At 46.7% G+C, this 23,900-nt stretch overlaps 1 protein-coding gene across 1 annotated transcript in view; it reads right to left on the bottom strand.

Annotated features, from left to right (window-relative positions):
- Positions 1 to 23,900, bottom strand: part of LOC131284217 (uncharacterized) — an 83,219-nt gene that overhangs the window by 46,056 nt on the left and 13,263 nt on the right. Inside the window, exons 2-5 of the mRNA XM_058313071.1 lie at positions 18,600 to 18,867; positions 18,518 to 18,564; positions 16,979 to 18,465; positions 16,809 to 16,902 (exon numbers count right to left, since the gene is read on the bottom strand). Of these exons, the coding sequence (XP_058169054.1) occupies positions 16,809 to 16,902; positions 16,979 to 18,465; positions 18,518 to 18,564; positions 18,600 to 18,861 (1,890 nt within the window). The 5' untranslated portion in view covers positions 18,862 to 18,867. The remainder of the gene's footprint in view (positions 1 to 16,808; positions 16,903 to 16,978; positions 18,466 to 18,517; positions 18,565 to 18,599; positions 18,868 to 23,900) is intronic.

Below are 23,900 nucleotides of genomic sequence, written 5' to 3'. Positions count from 1 at the left end.
TCATCAAAGGGTTAAGTAAATAAAAAAAACGCGACATCACGCGACAAATCGACCACCATACCCACAATGGAACGAAACCCAAGTGGGAACCGCGAGTTTGCAGAGTGTGTTCGCACCATTTGACTCCGCCACCCGTCAGCAGTCGATGGCGCCCGACCCGCGGCCCGGTCGACTTCGAGAGGCACATATTTTTATAGAACTTGCCACCCCCGGGACACCCTCCACTTCCACTCCCCTCAATGCCATCGAGCGATATTTTTACGACTGGTATGGCTACCCACAACGAAACTATCGCGGGGCGACTCGGGAGAGGTGAAACTGCGCAGATTTAGTCCTCCCCCCCTCCCAACCAACCGTTCGCTTTCCTCCACCGACTGTCCCACCTTCGACTATTTGGTGCTAGAGGTCCCTCTGATTGCCTTACACACCCTCGTTAAACTCCGCGTTCCACCCAACAACACTTCGACCATTCATTCCGCCGCGTGGTCTGATAATAATTCCGCGTCTCCGGCGCGACCCGGACTTCGAGACCAACGACTCTTTGTCTGTTTGAAGTGCCGTTGGGGTCTCGCTGCCTTCAAAACCTTCCGTGCCTAGCTTTTTATGGCAAACCCCCCACCGGCGGACGATGATGGCGGGGGGCGGATGGATTCGGTTTCGCGCCGGAGCCGGTGGCGAACGGTTTAAATCTTTGATTAATTGCTAATTGTGTTGATTGGCGTGTAGCAAAAACGTGTTCGCGGTCCACGGCGAAGGCAGGTCCGCGCCGATAGCGGCTTTATGGCAGTACGGCGTACGGTGGTCGTTGCTTTGTTGGGAGCTTGCTCAGCGACCGCAACATTCATAGAATGGTGTTCGATTTTGCGCCGGTTAACGACGGATATGAGGAGGTATCGATGTGAGAGACGAAAGGCAGGCATTTAGAAAACAGGCACATGACCGTAGCAAAGGTAGCAGAAATTCGACTGCGAGCGTGTGTTACATTTATGAATCACGCGCTCGCACGAGTTTACCATTCGAAGGCATTGAGGGTTAAAACCACAAAAACCGGATTACAAAAATGAAACAACTCGGCTTAGTATTCACACAATAATCGTTCTCCATCGTTCTATAAAGTACATAACCAGTGGATTCACTTTATCCGTTGGACTATGGGCAAAGGAAAGGAAAAATATTGATTCAATCAAATTACAATCATTCGCAATTGATTAAAAAATAATTAAATTCCTGAGTGACCAGCTCGACAGTTCACAAGGGGATCATCTAACGGTTTAAAGCAATAATAAAATTAAAAAACCTTTTCATCACAATCAAACGGGATCGTCTACCGCCTCCCGGGGCAGGAAAATCCTTCCATCTTTCCCCCCGAACGTTGGAATCGGTAGCTCTCTTAATCGGCCATCGCATCTGCGGCGGAATTCAAGCAAGGAAAGTGAAGAAAATCCAAATAATAACACAAAAAGACCCACACACAACCGTTCATCGCCTCCATCGCCATGCTGGTGGTGGTCAACTTTAGTGTCTCAATCGGAAACTCGATCTGCGGCAAAACGGGCAACCGGAACCCTCCTCTCCCCCGCGAGTCGGCGAAATCTCACCCCTCTGGGGCGTTTTCATTCTCCACTCACTCCCCCCACCCCATTCGAAGCGTTCATAAATAATGTAAACTTTGGCGCTTAATCAATTCAACTCTGCGCGACCTCCCCCCAACGGGCTTTGGGCACGCTTGCGTATGTGTGTATGTTTATGCCTACCTTCTTGCGGGTCACATCCCTACACAGCCCCCGCTTACCTTTGGTTGAAATCAATTCCACGTCGCGAAATCGGTTGAAAAAGAACTATTGCCCACCACCACCGACCGGGCGGCTTCCTCCATTTTCCTCGATAAATTTGAATCGAGCCGACATGGCCACTCCTGCGCGCCCGGCGGGAGGACCGACCGGTGGTACCAGGAGCTGCTGCTTGTGCCTGTTAACACGCGGCCAACCCGCAGAAACGAGAAGTCGGTTCGTTATGTTATTTTTTTTTTCTCCTACCAATTTACCAACCCGCGAATTGATGTGACGCTCGTTGGTTCGTTCGTCAAAATGGAGCGTCGTCAACACTTCAGAGGGAGGGTGTGTACGAGTGTGCGTGCGTGTAGGTTTCGAAGGGTGGGGAAAGTGGGGTTCGCGGTTTACAAGAATTACAAAAAAAAAAACTGCTTTAAACCAACAACCAGAACTCGCTCCGGCACACAATAAACATCCATGCATACACATCATCATGCCGCGCTCCTTCACTGGAGGCGCCCGTCCAAATTAAACTTTCCTCTCTCTCTCTCCCCAGCCCCCAAACTGTTTTCCCAAGCGTATGCTCTCGCCCTCTCTCACTCTCCCCTTTTTCGCATTTCCACGACGAGGTGACAAAACGGCAAACGGGTTGTTAGTGCGCGAGCAAATGGGGATGAACGCGGGGTGCAAGTGGAGAATTTACCAAAGGTCAGGAGGCTGCCGGGGGCATAACCCACTGGCGGGTGGGGCGGGGGGATTTGCGGAGAGGACAGAGCGCGCCAGACGCAAAGGCGGACACGTAACACGTTACGCTAAAAATAACGTTGACTGTCGCCTTTCCCTTCCCCACCCCGCCATATCGCGTCGCCCCACCGCACACACACACACCCACCCTTCTGCTGCTGCTGCGGCTGCTGCTTGTCTAATGACACGTAGTTTTGGACAATGGGAAGCGGGTGTACGGGAGATTCGGAGCGGACCGAGGGGTGGCATCATCACTGCAGAAAGACGACCCCTGGGGCAGGGAGGCGAACGTTGACGATGGGGAATTGTTACCAGTTTACCTTCCTCCCATTCCCCCCCCCCCCCCCCCCCCTACCAAACCGTACACACCGCGAAAAGCTTCCCCATCATGCTCCATCTCCGTCTGTCTCATTTCTTGTTTCTCACTCTAGCTCACCAAGCAGTGGAACACTTTAACGCGCGCTCAGAACGAACGGGTTTTTTTTGCGTGAATTTTGCCCTCCCCGCCGCATCAGCACGGCGCGACCATAAAACTCACCCGCCAACCCCGATAGTCCCACCGTCCCCACCCTAACCTCCTACCACCAAGTGATAGCTACTAAAATGGGAAAGAGCCGCGTGTGTACGATGCGAGCTGCAGAGGAAGGGTCTGCTGGGTGGGTTGTGGAACCGGCGGGGTCGTGGCAGCCGTGAAGATACAGTCCGGATTCATTTAAATTGGTTCCACTTCAAACCGGCTCAAACGAGCACCAAAGCAAAGCGAGGATCTCCGCCCGCCCAACACCCTGGGGAGGGGGAAAGAACAAGCGGGTGCGCCAGGGTTGGCTGCTGCAGGGTGAACGGTAAAGATTGCGGTTGCTGCAATTTATGCCAAACTCGGTACCGAGCCACGATAAAAGACAGATAAGGGCTTATAGAATTTCGCATCCGACGCAATGTAGCCTTTTCAATGTAGAAAAGTTTGAAGAAGATTTATGTTCGAAACACATTTTACGATGGGGCGGAGTATGTTTTCTACAAAAAAACTAACGAGTTTTTTTTACAGAGTAGCATAATTAGTTTTTCTTCATAAAATGATTGAAAAATTAAGAAGGAAGGAAGAAATTTAAAGTTCAAAAATGTTATGTCACATACATAACATAATGAAAAAACATATTTTTTAATTAAACCCCAAGTAGACAATTGTCAATTAAATCATGTAATTAATCTGAATTTAATATATTTCCATTTGTAAAATAATTTCTAAAAGTTTAAAATATTAAACCCTTTTTATAATGGCCCTCAACATGTGGCACCGTGTCCCACAGTGCGTAATGGGATGCGGCAACGGAGAAATGCCGTTGCAGAATACAAGGCCTTGGCGCTTACTTTACTTGATACGGGGCCGACTACCCAAAGATGGGAGGGAATGCAGGGAAATTGTGGTTACCGCGGGGGGCAAGACGCGTGTGACAGCATCAAGACCAAAACACAGGGGTTTTGCGGTTCCTTTCCTGTGCGATACACGATCTCTGTACCGGTTCGCACCGAAGGCAGCGGAACGAAAGTTCAGGAAGATGGAAAGTGGTCGTTGGAGCACACCTTGTACCGAGACGAACACCTAGTTACATTCCATCTCCGGACTATTAACTGCCTCCATTCGTCCACATCGTGCGCCTCGGGGCGTAATAGCAAAGTTCGGGCGGGGAGCCCAACTGGTAAAGAATCCTTTTCTCACCCAAATAGCGGCATGCCGGGGGATGACAATGTCCTACACGTGATGCGGGGTTAGGTCTGCCTCTTTCGCTTAAATAAGTGTTTTTACCGATGGTGTAATGAAGATATAAAACTATAGTATGTACGGAAACAGGGCCGAGACAAAAATGAGCAACTATTATGGTAGTGTGTGCTAGCATAATTTAGGGTTGTAATAGTGCCAGGGTTAGATCCATCTAATTTTTCTACAAAATTTTTATATTAAATCACGTTTATAATTTCCTACTCTGAAGCAACGAACACAATATTGAAGATCACAGTGCAAAATTATTTAAAATTAAACTTGTCACTGTCACTTTTTATATGTTTTATTTTCAAAACTCTTCAGCAAAAATGAAAGAAGTATCAAAAACCACACTGCAAATGTATTTAAAGCTAAACTTGTTAGCAAAACAAAAACATGCAAACAAACCCCAACACGGAGTGTATTGAACGTCACTGCTGATAAAAACACACCGAGGGCAGGCCTGCCAATTTGATGTAAAAGGTAAAACCACCCCCCAGAGGACGGCCCATTTTCCACCACCCAACCAACCGCCCATCATCGAATGCAGCCCCGAGCGGTAGAGGAGACGAACGCACACGCAAACGAACGCACCCGCCATCGGTTGAATTGTAGGGGAAAGAGATAAGATAAAACGAGGTCAGACCCAGTTTCTGTGCGACATTGCAGAGGCACTTCCCGAGAGCACTAAAGGGAGGGAAATTCTTTAGGAATGCTGTGGCGGCAAGAAACACACAAGAGGAGCGGAGTTTAGATTGTTGAAGTCGGCGGGGAATTCTTCGTCCGTCCATGCTGTCAGTAGTAAATGAGTTCTTCACACTTCGGCGAAGAAAAAGATGTAGGAACTAATTTTCACTTGCATAACATAACTTCTCATAGAAGCTAGACAAGTGAACGACTATAAACACAATACAAATAAAATAATAGGGCCTATTACGAGACTCGAATAACTCTCTCATCACACGGAAACCGCCGACTCGAACGTTAGAGAAAATTGCATTACGGTCACTTGTTCGAGTCGATGAAAGTTTCATCGATTTTTTTCCAAGCGCAACTGTCAAAGTGGTGTGAATCGACTGTTGCATTTTGTAAACAATGAAAAATTTGTGAATAGTTCGGTGTGTGTTTTTTCTCCAAGTTAAAGCGAAAAGATACCTCCGCATTATGAAAACGCCATATTTTACTTCAAGTGTATCTTATGTATCGTAATTTACTATTGGAACTCCCGTGAGGTCTTTTCGATTGAACTTTTTGGCACTTTCCGTAGCACTAGACCACTACGGATACAAATTTGTCGTATTCGAGATCCCGTTCGAGAACTGTAATGCAATTTTTCCCAAATTGTTCGACAGATTACTTTGATCGACAAAAAAGTTCTCGAACGGGAGCCGAACGGAAACTCGAAGATGAGGCATAATGCAAATGTGCCGTTCGAGTCGGAAATTCTCGAACGTTCGAGTCTCGTAATAGGCCCTAATGTTTCGCTCTAATTGGATTGAATTTGATTCAATTTAACATACTTCTTGTATTACCTAAAACCAATTGTATATTGTCTACGAAATTCTACTAGTAAAAATTAGTAAGACCTGTAACATAAAATCAATTTTACTCAATCAATTTCCCAAAATAAAATCAATTTTTATTTTTATACAGCTCAACCGATAAATGTACCCACTCCAAGTACCTCGTATTGCCCAAACGCAACTAATACTCAAAAGCTGCCTTCTTATCTTTTCCGATAAAACCAGCTCAGATAACTTCAGCGATCGTTGCAAAACCATCGTCAACTCCGGTTTCGAGCGCAACCACATAAAAAAAAAGTATCGTATCGCGCTAAATCCTTTATCGGATTCGGGTACGATAATAAGTTCGGCCAGTTTTTCACCCTTCGAAAAATTGCTTACTCACCGGAGGAGGTCAGGCGTTACTAAGCCGGTAGTAATTGTGTTGCGATATTTTAAGAGACATTTTCCCCCACCCGCCCGCCCGCCCACCAGAGAGTGTCCGCAAGCGTTATAATATTTTATTTTTTCGCATGCCTAAAAATAAACACACCGAACCCGACAGCGACGACAGCGCACATTCGTCGGCGCAGCGACAAAAGTTGATTGTTTCTTGGGCAAAACGTTTTTCGCCGCGCTTCGTTTTGGCAGCAACCGAAACCGTTTAAATAACCATAAATAAATAACACATCAATCCTCTCCACGAAACACACCTCTCGGGGTGGTGTAAATTTGAATACTCATCCACGAAAAGAGAATGGAAAGAAAAGCAGTAACAATGAGAAAAAAGACGTAGCTTGACGGATTATGAAGGCCAGGGAAGTATAGTAAAAACTTTAAATCATTATTTATGATTAACTTCAAATAGAGGGAAATTGTTTGATAAAAAAAATGCAAAAGTGATGAAAAAACGATACAATCAGAATACAATAAGCTTTATGCTTCAGATAAACAATTATTTTTGAAAAGATATAACCTAAATTGGGTAAAACACATAGTAAGAGATTTGACAAAGCTTCCTTAAAATAATTTAAGAAGGCACTGCTCTGATCCCGTTCGTGACCCCAAAGTTTTGGGGCCTAAATTAAAAAGACATGAGTAACGCAAGCAGCAGAAACAAAAACTGAAGTAAAAAAGGACACCTTAAAATAACCGAACAGGCAATTTCGGCGTGGCATTGACCGTTCCGTTTATAACGAAAAGGCACAAATAAGAACGAAAAAAAAAACCACAGGTGTTACAAAAAACTAAAACAGCGGAAAAGTTATTTCTTGCCACTCCCGGTTTGCGAATCGCGGCTCGGGCGGCTGTTTCTTGTGCAAAGAACACTAAGCATGGCGCAACATATGACAATGAAAAATAACATGGGCGTAAGAAAACTGGCTGGTAGAGAAGAAACTTTAAGTAAATAAAAATGTTCGCCGCGTACAACTGCCGACTGTGCAAACATACCAACAAACACACATACACACTAAAAGGTAGGAAAAAAAACACATCATCTACCAAATGCTGCAGCGTCAACAGAACAGAGAAAGTAGCAGAAAAAAACAACAACAAACACAATAGGCTAAACAAACATCGCCGCCATCGGTGTTGTTGGTGGAACCGCGAAAGATAGAGGGTCGAGTCTCATAACCGTCGTTATCTGACGACCGTGGGGTTGCTGTTTGCGGCCCTTCGGTAGGTGACGAAGGTTGGCAAAGAGAGCAACCGAAGGCGCAGGGGAAACATGGAGCACGCCCGGACAAAGATTGCGGAACGTTTGGCGTGAACGGCTCGACGTCCCGACGGCAGATTCCGCAGTCCGCCAGTGGCGAAGTAACAGGGCGCCTTTTAAAATGATGGAACACAGAGGGAGGGTATGCTGGTCGCGGAGGTGCGCAATCTGAAACGGAACCCCCAACAAACAAACGAACACAACTCCGTTTACAGTAGACATACATACACACACATACGCACACAAGCCAACCCCCTGGGTGGCAATTGTTAAACGATGCGCAAGTTCAACAAGATTAACCGTCGGCGTCTCCCAGTGCACAGTGGTTTCTTCGGTGGTCCTTGTCGTGTTAATCAAGAATTGGCACGCGTTACTTATAAAAGCAAGCTGCATTATATTTGCATTTCATAATCTCTTTTACTAGTATGAAAAATAACCTCACACACAGCAACATAAAAAAGAAACAAGTTATCAAAAAATTTTGCTGGGACAACATCATTTCAAACCATTATAGAAAAGAGAGGGTAGCTTTTATACTTTTGTCATAATTCAAAAATAGTGATAACCCGTTCAAAACTTAAAAATAATGAATCTACTAAAATATTTGAACAACTTAAAGACATTTTCATAGAAGTTTCAAACCCTGAAGTTTGAACATTAAAACATGCAACATTCTGGAACGTCCTGAGCAAATACTTGGATACCTCATAGTGAGCAGCCTGAAGCGAATTGATTCAGTAAAATTCAAATTCAAAATCCAGTAAATTTTCATGCCAAATGTCCGCGATCTGCCCCACAGTGAAGCCCCCCGATCTTTCCCTTCGCACGTTGAGCTCGATGGTAGCGAACCAGAAAAGGACGCAAACGTGCAAATTAACAATGGAAAAAAAGAGTTCCCTTGTTTGCCAAACTTCCGCCTACAGCCACACAATGACAAAAACACACACACAAGTTCCAAAATGTTTCCTCCATTTTGAGCGGAACAAACCCAAAAGTAACGGATGGTGTATGTTTGCATATTTATTTAATTTTTTCCTCACCTAAAAAAACGGCACGCGGTGCTGACTGCGTTAATGACATTGGTGCTGCTTTAACCTGGTAAGAACACAGTGGGACTCATCATCATCATCATCAACGTCATTACCGGCAACACAAAGCAGTGGAGGAAGGGTAGCTGGTTGTGTTTCGCACGGGCGTTTTGACGTCGCTGTCTTATGTGCGTTACTTCACCGCAGGTTACGAAGATGCACCGCACCAGCCAACGGTCGAAAAAATGCAGAAAAATAAACTAAGCTCAAGAAAGCAAAAGGCAAAAATTCACCCCCAATGGCCCCGGGAAACCGCCGGTAACCGGTTTTGGAGGCGCAACCTTCGCCTGTTTTTTTTTATTTGCTTGAATCATTTATCTTCTCCCCAAGCACTTCCTTCCGTGGTGTGAAACGGGATGTGGCTTAAGGGAGAAGACGGTCTCTGCCTGCCGGCATCATAATTGTGCGATCGCTCGATGCTCGATGCTGTTGATCATTAACGCTGATCAATGATGCAAAAGAAACCGACAACTGTCGATTGGACGCTCCTCTCGGTCTCTTGCGTTGTCTTGGGTGCTCACAGAGGAACAACAAAAATAACCGGTTACGTGGAAAATGTTTGCCCCAACGTCACCCGAACGTTGTTGACAATTTGAGTCATGAATGGTGTTAGTCGATGTAAGAACCTTGTGCTCTACATTGAACGTAACATGTTGCTTCAAGGCAATGCGGAAATATAATTTGTGAAAAAGAAACACCCCCTAGTAAGAGTGTCAGTTAAAAATAGTAGTGAATCGATTTTTCTAGCAAACTAGCGTGGGAAACAGATACCTTCATCGACCTTTTGCGCGTCAGAGGTATTACAGTAAATTTTACAGCATCCTATACCTTCCGACGTGCCCATTTATAGTTCTCAATTGCGGATTGAAACATTGAAAGCTCAATTTTGGAAAACTGATAATCTAGGATGGGATTTCCACAAATAAAGCTGAAGCTTTAAAACTTGTAAAACTTGTTTTTACTGAACGAAACACCATCTCCATTTATAGTAACCACCCTTTACTATTCCTTTACTAAAACATTGATGTGTTTGTTCAGCTCAATATTTAATAAAAAGAAGAGTTCAATACACCGGAAGGCGTATAAACCAAACGTTGAGGATCAAAAGCCTGCCACAATTTCGGCCAAACCAACAAACCGAACAGACAAAACTACAACAAACTTGGTTCTCTACAACAAAATGGAAGGCGGCACGAAAAATGTGGCGCGTCCGCAAAAGCCAACGTGTTTCGCGGTGCCCAATTTCGATGTTATAACCTTCCTTCCTTCTTTTTTGCAAGACGCAGCCAAACGGCGCTGAAGAACAAGCGCGTGTCATGTTCGACTTGGAGTTTGTAAAAAAAAAAGCAACGCCCGTTGGAAAATGAGTTTTCAAGAGGTTTTTTTTGCTCCTGTTTCACACAATTGACAGCGCTGTTTGTTTTGCAGTTTGTCACCAGCACCTGCTATAAAGGCGCGCGGTTCAGGACACGCGGCTATTAATTTACCGTTTTCAGGTTTTTGCTAGCGAGTCATTTGGCTAGTGTCGCATATAATGCTGCTGTGTCTTCGATCAATATTTTTAATGTATGCTTGCCCCCTCCTCACCCCCCGTCGGGTTGGAGCAATTATTGAAACTTGCGTTTGTGCCAGATCATCGAGAATTGAAGGGTGAATCCAACCGAAACAGCAGCTGCTGTTGTGTGGCCAACCTTAAAAGGGTGTCAGGTGCAAACAGCTACCCCGAAGAAAGATAGCGAAACATGCTTAGCAATCGAAACCTTAAAAGAACGATAATTGCACGATCATTGGCTTAAAAATTAAAAAGAAAAAAAAAGTAGACAGCTAAAAATTCTCGAGTGACTCTGACGAATACTAATTGCGGCGTGTCGACGAAGCGAAGAAGAATGCAATCATCGTCAAGACGCGCGTTGCTTACGCTGAGGCGTACAATATAATATAAAAACAACTGTTCACGAAAAGTCGCATCTGATTAACGGTCGGGGCGTTAAAAAAAGATTTATTGAACCGGCGCGCCCTGCCATAAGCGGACGGAGTGTATCAGCACATCTCCGGGGGTTGCCCTCGCGTGATAACCTTTCCCTCTGTTGAAGCGAGACGCTCCCCGCCTAAACAAAACCTTAGCCCCGCGTGACCCCGGGGATCATGCGGTGTTGTGGATGGTGGAAAACGGTACACGTCAAGTGGGTCGCCAGCATTGCTCCCGCGCTCGGGGACGTGTCATTGGGCGATTGATGATACTGATGATGGTGAAGATCATCCCCTATCGGAAAGTTCTGAGAGGCCAACACACACACCCATGGGGGAACCAACAAATCGACCTTTGCCACTCCCAGCAGGAGTTTCGGGAGTTGTTCAACAGTCGAATGTGCTACCGATACTATCAATAACGCCGCCATGTGGCGTGGTTGGGGCGCAAAAAAGGAAAAACCGAACGTCCACCGGAGATAAGCATGCTTCCCTGGGAAATGCAAAACATCGCCCGAGAGAGCGTCTGATCACTAGGTTTTTGCAGCGTAAAAAGTCACGAGGCCAGCGACGGGCAGCAGAGCAACAGCGGGCACCACACTCCGATGGATGTGTTGATATTTAGTTGAAATTGATGTTTTTACACGAGCAAAACAAAAACCGGACCCTTTCCGTAGGTTATTACACTCCGATGTAGCGCTGGAGCTGGCGTGAATCAGGATCCATATGTGAGTGTGTGTATGTGTGTGTGCACTCTTAAACCCAAAACATCACGAGCTAAAATGGCTGCCACGGGCACGAAAGCGGACCGTGAAGGTCGAAAATCCAGCCCGATCCATAAAGCGTGCCACGTTCAGTATTGAAGGGGAACGATAGTCCTAACCGGAGAGTTCCAGCCAGCCATATTTGGATCAGTGTTGGGTTGCTTTTTTCCATCGAGAAGAAATTCACAGTTTGTAGAAGAAAAAAAAAGTCACTTGAAGCTTATCAGCGAGCAACAGGCAAATATACAACCCAATCAGTCTGCACTTCCGGTTGGGAAAGTCGCAGCAAAGCAAGACTCGAGAATCATAAATTATTAGTTTGGAACTTTGAAATCAATCACATTTCATTTTTCGTATGATAAATTGCTTCGTATTTTAGTAAAATTTTCATAAAAATAAACGAGTCACTTGTTACATAAATATGATAAGGTAAATCGTAACAACGAAACCAAAAGGTTAGCGAAAAGAAAGTTTCTGTCATGGAAGTGAAAAGTGCAAAGTAAAATAATTATTAAATTTACATATAAAATAAATTACAAGTACGAAATAAACTCCATTCGTCGGGCAGCAAGCAGATCCTCTTAGTTTTTAGCTCCAATAAATGTTATACTTCTTTGGGTATCAAACCGATTTTCGGCATAATTTACAAATAAATAAATAAACGGAACCCGAAATGTTTAGCGCCTGTGGTTTTTTCACGAGGGCGATGAGCGTAGAAGGTCATCAAATTCAAATGACTGGCGCACACTAACCGGCCAAACCGGGTCCTGAGAGAGGCCGGCCGGTTGTGTAAGTAAATCGATCGATAGCGCACCCACTACTCCTACCCATCAAAGTAGGCTTTGATGGTACACCGCACCCTCGGCCCAACCCAATCAACCGCCATTCCGCCGCCGTTCCGCTTTGATCGATGACAAAACCGGCTTCCACCGACAGAAGCACCAGCAGCAGCAACAACCCGCCATCGATGCTGACGTCCGACGGAGCTAGTTCCGTGTTCCGCGCGGCGCGGTTCGGTTTCCATGCACCGGTTCGACAAACCGGTTCCGACCGGTTCGGTGTGTGTCATGGCGGTATCGTAGGATGGAGAGCAGCGCGTTTAGATGTCGGTCGGCGCAACGTCTCCCGCCGGCACCGTCCGGTTCCTCTTCCCATCCCTTCCACGCCGGTCTCCACGAGGGAAGTACAATAACCGGGTTGTTGTTCGAGGATGACGTGAAGGTTTTCTTGTCAGAAATCCAAAACGGCCCGAACTGATAAAGAGCCCGGGACGTGCCCCGTCCGAGGTGGCGGTGGCCACCATCGGAACACGGTCGTTCTTTGATAAATTTGTCGCGACCGGAGGATGAGGTGTGTCATTATCAAGTAAGTGAGGGGGTTGTTTGGGCGGGTAGGAGTTTGTTTCCCTTTTCAATACTTTTATTTTCACTGCTATGATAAGGTAATGAGTTGCGTTGCACGTACGAATCGATAACGCTCAACAACAAACGTTTTTGTTTCTTTGCGCTATTGCTTCATACCTGAGATAAGAACTTAATAATATGCAATTCGAACTATGAACCACGTTGATTAAAATAGAACGGGCCGTGTAACACTGAGTTAAAGTCTATTGCATATTTGTTGGATGACTTTCATATTTGATTTTTGGTGGCGCGTAAAAATTAATCGATATAAAAAGTAAACACGAAAAGCAGATTAAATAACAATTTAAACTACGTACCAAAGTCATATTTGAGTCAAGAATGTTTGCTTCCCAGGAGATAGTCAACTGTAGATCACGAAAATTAATTTACTTAAATGGTTAAAAACTTCGTGCTTTCAATAAGCTTTTGTTCACCACAACAACACCACAAAATATATGGGAAAAATTGTGTTTTTTGTTCTTTTTTTCCAGGTTCAAGTTCAGGTGCAATCAAACATAAACACACAACAAAACGTTGATTACAACTACTTTTAAAAGAGCAAATAGTCAGCTGGGGTTTATTCACAAATGCTAGGAAGTTTTCTCTTTAATCTTCACGTCCAAAAAGATCGGTATAAATTTGCACTGAACCTTAAGGAATCGTAAACACGAGGAAAGATCAAAAGAGCTTTTGGAAATAGGAGCCACCAAGTATTGCGCACTCCTTCGCGATGACTATCGTGCAGACGTTCACATCCCGAACGACCGGGAGATACTGAGGCGCCCCGACCGCCTTTGCTGGAGCGAATGTCCTGCACGCTGGGGGCGCAGGCAACGTCATTACTACACACAGCCCAACCCAACGCAACGCGCATCTACTACGCCACACATCCGAGACTGACATGCTCATCGGACACATCCTCCCGCGGACCCGCCACTCTATCAACCAGCACCGTGTGTGCTCTAATGTCTCCTCGTGTGGGTGTCGGTGATGGGCACGGCAAACGTACACTACCAGCGCGAGATTCGCGCGGAATCACTGGTGGAAAAAAAAAAGGTGAAGAAGCGGGAGTCACTAGTATCGCCCCCAATCGCATCGATCACATGGGAAGCGTGTGAGCAGCAGCAAGCGACGTCGAGTGCGAGGTCATGTATCGCGCCGATAGACACAGCGCGGGATGTGTATAGGCAATATCGATGCTTTCTATCAAATTAATGCCACGAGAAGTTCGGGCTGCCCTGTCAAGTTTCCAAAGTAAATCCGACGTGGGACGTGGTAATAGTAGTCGTCGTCGGTCTCTTTTGTTCACCCCGTTTGGACCGATATCAGTTTGAGGATCCCTCAATATGTAGCGTCCTTTAACGAATTTCGTAGAAATGTTTCAATGCATAAAAGAAACCACTTTGGACCAGAGATTCGAACCCATACTGTTCCTGGAACGGACCATGTATTAGACCATGTGGTATTAGACATTATCAAGCGCTGTTATCAAGATCAGTGATTAAAGTCCGAACGAATGAATCCGGTTCAAATGGGAAAATACATGAACTTTGACAAATCTATACTGATTGATCACACTTACAGTAATCAATCCATGGAACTCTTCTAAAACGAATGTAGAAGATGAGGGAATTATTGCTATCAGGAGATTGTAAGTAATAAACTTGCAGTTCCGAAGACAAACGTTTAACAGAAGGCTCAAGTCCTATGACTGACAAGGAGACATAATGGAATAGTTTAGTTTTTCTTCCTTTTTCTGGTTGTCTATCGATTGCGGATTTAACTACTTAACACGCCCCGTCCGGAGAGGCGATAATTGTTCCCTCGTCTGCAAACACTTTTCACACATTCGTGTCCGTCCAACCCTACGTCGCTGTTTGCCACGTTCAATCACCTAAGAAAGTTGGCGGAACTAGCCGTATCCAACCCGATCCAGTTCCTGAACGGGAGTGGTGGACATTGCCGAAACGCTGTAGCCGCTGCTGCTGATGGCTGCTTCACGCGGGCCACATGGTGGCGTGTGTGAAGCTGGTTCTGAAGCGTGTTATTTTCCAATCGCCGCGGACAAACCGCCACCAATCGTACGAGACACGCCATCATCTCGTAGAACGGACGTGCGCTGTCCGGGAGTCCGCTAATGGACTCGTAACGCGTACCACCGCGGTGATAAGTTGTGAAAATTGGCAACCCATCCTAACTCGCGGCCTTCGGGTGGCGCACGGGGCGGCTAACGAAAGGAAGAGGGAAAACATTAGGAGTCACCGATATGCTGCTGGATAACTAACCGGAGCCGGATTGAATCGGTTTTATCGTCCCGCTTCTGCGTTCCAGCTGTACGCTCCCAATCAAATGGGTCGGGGGGGGTTTTTATTTACAAAGTGCTTCACTGCAAACGTAAGTCTTTTAAGTATCGTGCAATAACAAAAAAAAAATGATTCACTTTTTTCCAGTCTCTTCTGTAATCAATCGTCATTACTTGCTGGTTCCGACGCTTGGCCGTACAAGGGCTCTTGCGTTTCAAGACTAGAACTGAACTTCCAACGCCAACTCATCGAGACAAGTCTAACAAAAAAGGACCAGGCTGAACAACTAAACACTCTCGTCCGCCACCTTCAACATCTCACCTTCGCTAAGAAGTTCCAGTAGTCCTCTCTCCTCCATTGCCGCTAATAAGTTATAAAAATAGCCAACCATTGAAAACCCCCCATCCCAGCGTGGAAGGCGAAGGAAATGAAAACCTTTTTCTATTTGTACTCTTCGTTTGTTGGTTCCGTTGGTGAGTGACGTCGTCAAGTTGTTTGACTAACGTCACGAAAAAGCGGGGAAGAACGTCGAATATTGTAGAAAACCTTAGTGATTTGACCTCAAAACCAGAAAAAATTCTGCTTGCATTGCCCATTTCTGGTGCGGTAGGATTAAGAATCATGCACGCAATTATTTATAGAATGGAAAAGAAATCGAATTTAACAAGAAAATCCGACGGTATTTTTTTGACGCCAAGTACCTATTTTTGGTAACTCTCCCGTTGAATCGAAAACAAATAACAAAACTTTGATGAGAAAAAATGCAATCGCCCCAACATTGTTGGTATTATACCAGCATTTATTTGCACTTTTTGCTACACGGCAGGCCACCCCGTTAAGGGATGACTGCGAATGATGTGGCATTTTATGTTCCGGACGTTCCGTTCTGCTTTTCTGCAAACGAATAAAAACTAAAAGTGAATGAAGCTTGGAAAGAAAAAACTACCTCGGCGGTACTGTTTACTCGATTACAGCACAAACGGGTGAAGAGTTGCATCAGCAGCTATCGCTCAAAACAAGGTTTCGATCGGTGTTTTTCTTTCCGAACCATGTTCGCGAAAGTCAAACACGTGTAACAACAACATTTCAACAATACGAGCCATGGCAGTCAGAAATAACCTTGCAGGTTATTGAAAAATATGTTTATAATTTGCTTTATAGGTTGTTTAGATTTTTATTCTACTTTGATGAAATCCTGCATGTCAGTACCATTGAAAAAGTAAGTTCGCTTTGCTCTTTATAAACCTGATCTAAAAGGTAGTGATACCAGGTAGAGCTGGATCCTGATCCCAATCTAACTTGAGATCGATCCTCCTAATCCAATCCAGAGCCCTGTTCTGATAGATGACAGATCCCAAGCGATTCAATACTCGGGTTCCAAATATCCCGGATTTTGAAATCCGAATTTTGTATCTACATGCCAAGGATTCTGAATACAGAATCTAAATCTAGATCTTAACGGATTAGATCCCAGAATCTGCATCAGGATCTGCACGGATCCTAGAGCTTCTGCAATCGCGACTCCAATCCTGGAGTCTGATTCTCAGTATCTCGAACGTGATATCAAATCCGGATTGATAGGATCTGGCATAGAGTCTCAGAATTCTATCAGAATTCAATTTCCCACCTTCTAAAGCACTGGAACGGGTTGGAAGTAGTAATCCTAATGGCTAAGAATCATTATAGCGCCAAGGCGCGTTTCTGGAGACGAGGAACCAACGAAAAGGATGCTCGTATATTATTGCTCAAAACACAAACGACGAACTGGATAATGCTCGCGCTACTTACGATGAACGATTTCCACTGATTGTGCAGATACAGGTGGCACGCCCGGCACGCCTGCACCATACCCTTCGGGTCTTTCGGTCGCGAACGTGCTGGTCTGTGGAAGAAAGAAATGGATTAAGTAAAATAAAAATCCTGTCAAATACCATTGAGTAATAAAGTAGCCCACGTACCTGGCGTGCGTTTCGTCAAAGATCGGAAAGTACGGCTTCTCCTGGTCCTTCGCGTCCTTCGGCTTGACGGTGGCGATCTCCATCAGACTGCCCCGCCGGTGCTCGTCCCCACACACGTAGCACACTTCCGTCATCGAGTTCTTGTCCGGCATCGACAGGTCGAGGATGTCGGTGCCGGTACTGCCGGTGCTGCCATTACTGTTGCTGCCGCCACTGCGGATACTCTCCTCGGCCAGCGTTAGGCCACCGAGCGACGAGGTACTGCCACCACCGACGATACTGCCACCACCCGATACGCTGCCCGGTCCGAGCCCGACACCGGTGGCCGAGTTTCGCAGGTCCAGAGCGCCCTCTTCCTCGAGCCGCAGATGATGCTGGTGCGTCGCGGAGGATGATGCCGACGAACCTCCCGTCGTCGGCTGTTGGTGGTTGGAGGCCGGTGTGGCCGCCGCGTTGTTGTTACCGGCCGCAGTTGCACTCTGCTGGGCCGCACTGTTGTAGTTCACCATCTTGAGTTTGTGGTGCGCGAAAGAGGACATCCGGCGGCCGTCGTAGCGCAACGAGGGAGTTCGTTCCGCGCCCGGAGAGGGGTTCTCGTGCGTCGCAGGCCGTGGAGTGGTCGATTTTTCGTTCCGACTCGACGGTCTCTGCTGTTGGGGTGTCGTGGAACCCGTCGATGGTTGAACGACATTTGTAGGGGTTTGCTGCTGTTGCTGTTGCTGCTGCTGCTGCTGTTGCTGTTGCTGCTGACTCGCGAGATGATTCTCGAGGAAGCGCTTCGCCGGATGGTAGGGCGGAACGGTGTTCGTTCCGTCGCCCTTCGCCTGCCCAGGTGATTCGTTCCGTTGCGCTCCGGGCCCTCCCCGGTGAGGGCTTTCGTTCCTCGCGACCGGCAAAGCATAGGACGACGAGGAATTGGACGATGGAGGTGGCGGTGGTGCCTGCTGTTGTTGCTGATGATGCTGCTGCTGCTGCTGTTGCTGCTGCTGCTGCTGCTGCTGCTGGGAGCGAGGACTTTCCGTCGCCATTCGACCACCTCCGCCGCCACCGTACGGACCTCCCGGACCACTGCCGAGATGCTCCGCACTTAGTCCCAGCACCTGCGCCGCGTACTCGCCCTGACTGTTCAGCTCCGCTCCGATGTAGCTCTTGTCGTCCGTGCGCTTCAACCAGTAGAGCCGCTGGGAGACGGGTTTGCCCTCGCGCTCGTGGTAGTCCCACTGCTGGGCGAAGGTCGTGAAGCAGAGATAGCACGACCGGACGCCCACCTTCGCCGGTGTCCAGTGGGGAACGCCGGCCGGCGGTGTGTGCGTTTCCAGCAGCGGAAAGTGCGGCTCGTTCGGGTTGTCCGGGTTCTGGCGCACCCGAAGGTAGTACTTGTCCTGTGCACCGTGCGCTCCGCAAACGTAGCAGATGTTGGCGGATGCATCCTCCAGGTTGGACGCCACCGACGGCGAACGAGACGCCGACGGGTGATGCTGCTGTTGCTGATGCTGATGCTGATGCTGATGCTGGAGGTGTTGCTGCTGATGATGGTGCTGGTGCTGCTGCTGCTGTTGCTGCTGATGCTGATGGTGCAGGTAGTACTGGGCCGAGGACACCGGAATCGGACCGGGGCTACCATGGTGCGACGGATGCTGCTGCAGATGATGCGGCGGAGGCTGCTGGTGGGGATGGTACGCCGGGTGGCTGGCAGCGTTTGGAGGTGGTGGCTGTTGTTGCTGATGGTGGTGGTGGTGTTGCTGCTGCTGCTGTTGATGCTGATGCTGCTGATGCTGCTGCTGGAGGTGGTGGTGGTGTGACGGCGGAGGTGGCGGGGGCTCCGGTTGCGCTAGGGAGCCCCCACGTAATTCGTTCTTAATGTACGCCTTTGCCTTTTCCATACTAATCTGCGAATTAGAAAAGACAAACGAAAGGTGAGAAACATTAGTATACAAAATTGATCGGACTAGTAAACTTGAAATAGAAAGAAGTTAGTTATAGAATGCACTCAAAACATGTGTAACCCAATCTCAATTTGATAACGGTAGCACATATAAGACACAAAGATTTGTTTACAAAGTAAAATATTGATGATCCAAAAATCGACGAGTAAATTTAAAAACAAAACAAAAATTTTTTATAGAAAAAAAAATGTAAGATGAACCCATCTTTTTTATTAACAAAATAAAATTAAAAATGAAATCCGTCACATTGGCATCGTTTATATGCCAAGGGTCACTTCCCATGATTGCAAATAGCAAACAGATCAACAATGTCATGGAAAACCTTAGTTGCGGCAGTGAAGTTTTGACATTGAATAAAGTTTATACAAATGAGTTCATTGGCAAACGCAGGACAAATTTCCTGAACTCATCAAATAAAAATGGTCACAGTGCAATGAAAAATAGTCGAAGCAACAACAACAAAATAAAGTTATTAAAAACTGAAACCAAACAAATCTAGTTTCCTATCAACAGAGACTCTCTTCGTCTTATTGATTGTTTCCATTAGAGTAACAAACTTAACCTTCAACTAATCATACGTCAAAAATAAAACTATTAAAGATGGAACTGTTATGAAACGCGATTGTAACAAGCGGCTCGATAACCTAAGGAGCTTTTAAAGAAAACCCGTTTGCTTGAATGTAAACCCAGATAAGGCGCATCGCGGAGAGGACGGTCATCGTCGTAATGAGCGCCATCGTAAACGTTTACTTCACTACTTGCACTTGGTTGTCTGATCTTTGCACCCCAACGGAGGAGGAATGTTGGAACGTCCTCCGGGCGGATGTGGATGCCGAAGTACGTTAGTTCCCATTTTAATGATGATGGAATTCAATAATCCCGATCGAAACCGACGGGCTGGAAGTTGAATTTGTCGCTGCCGTTCCGTACACAAAACAGGGTGGAAGCGAAAATAATCAATGCCAACTTGGACTGGCTGCTTGTAATCCTTCCCAGTCCTTGTCGAGTGTAAACAACACCCGAATCCACTGTTGGTGGTCGCTGTTCAAATTATACTTGACCCCCCCTCTTCCCCTCCAGCTGCAGCCGCCTCCTTCAGACGCTATGCTAATGAAGGGACCGATTTCGCTGCTGCGAAGATTCATCCGGTAGCGGGGCTCTGTCAGGCCTCTGAGACTGTCTTTCCAATTCATTTTAAACTGGACTTTGACTCACGTCCGGGGAATGTGGTGGGGAAAGCTGAGGCAGGGTGCGGATGCGGGTTTTTTGTCGATGTCGATCGGAAACCCGGATCGAAAATGTGAAACTTGGAAAGCATTGCACACAACGGTACGGTGAATAAATATACATGCACAAGTCACATTCCGCGCGACGAGATAACCAAACACACACACACGCATCGCGAGCCACAGGGGAAAAGGAAAAGAATATTAGCAATTTCGCAGGGTATTAGCACATCGTTACGCAGCCTCTTCCTTTCTTCATACCAGCCCGTCTCGTTTCATTCCGCTGGGGACAGCTCAATCCAAAGCCAAAATCTCACGTAGTCCACGAAATCCGCCGTCGTTTGACGGTGGAAAGGGGGGTGAGGTGAAGGCCGGGGAGAGAGGGAGAGAGAGAAGACTCGAGATCGGCAAGACCACACGTTGTCTATCATGTCCCCGGCACCCCCTCGCGGAGGGCAGCAGGGGGACAGGGTGTTTGGGTCAAAAGGTTTCACCTCAATCTCCCCCCCCCTCCCCCCTCCCCTTTTCACCACCCCTTCCCGGTTACAAATGGCCGAACGAAGGCCGAACATTGGGCGAACCGAGCGCGCTCGTGAAATGGAGCGAAAAAGCAAACAAACAAAAGGTTATCAAAGCGCGCGCGGCGTCCGCCATATTCGCGGTCGTGATCGATGGCGATGATCTTTGGGACCCCACAGCACCACCACCAACCCCCCTCCCATCCAACCCCCCGGGGGTCCACCGCCCCCGGGCTCGGCGTGACTCGCGAATTCGTCCACCTACTACATGCGCAACGAGGATGATCGAATCGAAGTGACCTATGGCCGACGGGGAGGGGTCGCGCCCGTCCGTGTGTGTGTGTGTGTGTGTGTGAAAAAGCGGTTCCTCTTTGCACAAAACCGTGAGTTTTGTGAGTACGTGCGAGTGGGTGAACCGCTGAAAAAAAAGAAGGACAGAGCAGATGAGACTGAACTGTGCTAATGAACTGTGAGGTCATGCGACGAGCGTTTGTTAGCGGGTTCTTTTTTTTGTTTTTGTTATTTCATATGTTTGGTATTTGATTTCTTTCTTCCCACTTGTTATTGTTTGTTTTCGCCCACCGTTTGAGAGGGTGTTTTTTCTTTGGTTTTGTTTTTATTTTGGTTGAGTCGCCGTTGTTGGTTTTTTGGATCCACCGTTTTTTTTTATTTACGTTCCACTGCAATGCTCGTGCGCCTACACCACCTAACCCCGCTACACCCACGGTGGTACAACAGCATCCATTCCGAGCTCCCGACACCAGACCTCTACCCCTCCCCACCCATTGTTGATCGAAAATTTGAAAAAACGACGACATTAACGCATTTGTCACAGCATCGAAAATGAAAACAGGAACGAGCATACATTGGCCCCACGTGGCGGGGGTGGGGAGGAAGGTTGGCAAAGTTGGGTGGCTTCGTTTAGAGCATTTTTGGCAATCGGCCACAAACCTGTCCTGCCCTACCCCTTCCCGGGTGAACCAACGAGCGCCTAAATATGTGTCTGCGTGTGAAACGAGATAGTCATCGAAATTCGTCGCGACACGGTTTTGGTTCGATACGTCTGCAACAAACACGGTTGGGAGGCTGATGGAGTTGCCTCAGCATCAACGAAGGTAACAGGGGGTGAGAATAACAAGGTGTCACATTCTAATCAATCATATTAAACTAATTGGGAGTACTAAAAATCAGCCAAAAGGCATGTTTTCTTGATGGTTCGTGATCTAAAGCTTGTGCATTTAGTGGTTGAAATGATAAAAGATTATAGATTCTGCATTAACGCTTCTCTATGCCTCTTTTTTATACAAAATAATCTATGTGAGATATTTATAGAGAATTTTAAAGTTACATTGATGAAAAGAAGACAAATTAAACAATTAGAAAGACTCAACCAGCTTACATGCTCTAAAAAAAGGTAACGAACCGTACCGGGAAGTAAAGGCGAAACATTTGGCTAACGACGACATGCAACACAGGGGCCCATGCCAACCTTCGTCTGGTAAGTCATTAAACTACAGAAAACCGTTTGGGCGGATACCAAACAAAACATAAATTCTAAAATTAAACCTAGACTGGTGGCGGAGCGAGGAATAAATTGCAAACAGTCAAACGCAAAACGTCCACGGCTTAATTGGCCAGTTCGTCTCGGTCGTTTGCCAAAAAAACGAAACCGAAGAATACACACCTCTTGCACGAAAAGGATATGAATGAAACGCACATACGGCGAGGAAGATGATGAGCAACACGACGTCGGCATGTGCAGGCGGGTTAAGTAGAAGGGCGGTGAAAATAAAAGTGCAACATCAAGCTGCAACGGAAACGTTCAATAAAGTGCAAGCCGTGAGAAGAAAACAACCATTTAAAAAAAAAACTAAAACGAGAAACACTTAGACGAGCAACAAAGCGATGCAAGCTGAAACAGAAATAGCAAACGACTTGTATCCAATTCCTCCCACGTACTTATTATGAAAAGTCGTCCGGCGGCGACGCGGCGGCACGCTCAGACATTCCGCAGTCTTACTTTCATTAGCTTCCCTTCCACACAACCCTCGCCCAACCCGGGCCACGATCTCTCATCGACATCGATGCGGGAAATGTGATGTTGAAATTCCGTTTCACGATCCAATGAAGCGCGGTGGTGGTTGGGCAACGGGAAGTGAGTGGTCCTCACCTCATAAACATCAACAAAAGCGTGAGTGCATCTCGGTGCATCGGACACAGTGTGTAACTGCATCGTTCAAATTTAAACGCGAAATACCGTTTCTTCGACGCATCGACAAGCTCGACTTCCCGATGGCTTGTACGGGTTTAGTTTTATATTGGCAATAAATTACATCTGTGCACAACACTTCCGGCGCGAACAGACTTTATAGTTTCCGTATGTCTCGCTCCATGGGCCCCCGTTTTACATCAAGTAGCAAACATTTATGTATCTTTGCTGCATCTATATTATGCAGTGAAATTGTTTTATGTTTAAACAACACGACTGTAGCAAAAGCGTAACGAACATCGTAACTATCAAACACTTTCTTCACGCGCGATACACTGACACTTACAACCGATTGCATGCTCGAGTAACATGAATATCCTAGCAATTCCATTGGCACACCCATGCCATAAATCCCACGCAGCCAAGATCGCTTCCTAGAGGGAAAAACAAATATGATTTCTTATGTCGCACAAATTGCTGTTAGTGCCTTTGGCGTTTTCGAACCAACGTATCGAGTGAGAAAGAGCAGAACAAAAAAAGCAGCTTCCTTCACACAGTTGTTTACTTGCCGACATTTGTATAAACAAGATCCCACCCCGTTGACTGTATCCAACCCTTTATTGCCGCACCGAACCCTTCCCTTCTTGCGTCCTGTCGTTCGTTTGCATAAATGATTTGCATTTCACTCTCTGCGCTCTTGTTCCGATGGATAGAGGAAACCATCTTGCCGTCACATTTCGAGGGCGCAGGATAATCATCATCCCGGAAGGAGGGTTTATCCTTTCGACGACGGCGGGATGCAGAAGGAAGGAGGGCGATTGGCGAAAACAATTTCATTTTCTTGTGTTCGGTTCCAACGCGGTTGCCATTCGCCGAAGGGCGCGAAGGCATCGCTAGGCAACATTTATCCACCCACCATGAACATCGGGGCTCGATACCCTGTGCAACCCACTCGCCATACACCCACACACGACCATTGTTGAGCAACATTTCGCCATTTTTCCATCCGAGAGCTACTTTCGT

The sequence above is a fragment of the Anopheles ziemanni genome, chromosome 3 (genome assembly GCF_943734765.1).
Source record: "Anopheles ziemanni chromosome 3, idAnoZiCoDA_A2_x.2, whole genome shotgun sequence".
NCBI lineage: Eukaryota > Metazoa > Arthropoda > Insecta > Diptera > Culicidae > Anopheles > Anopheles ziemanni.
Note: the sequence above shows the minus strand (reverse complement) of the source record. Positions and strands in the feature narration are given on the sequence as shown.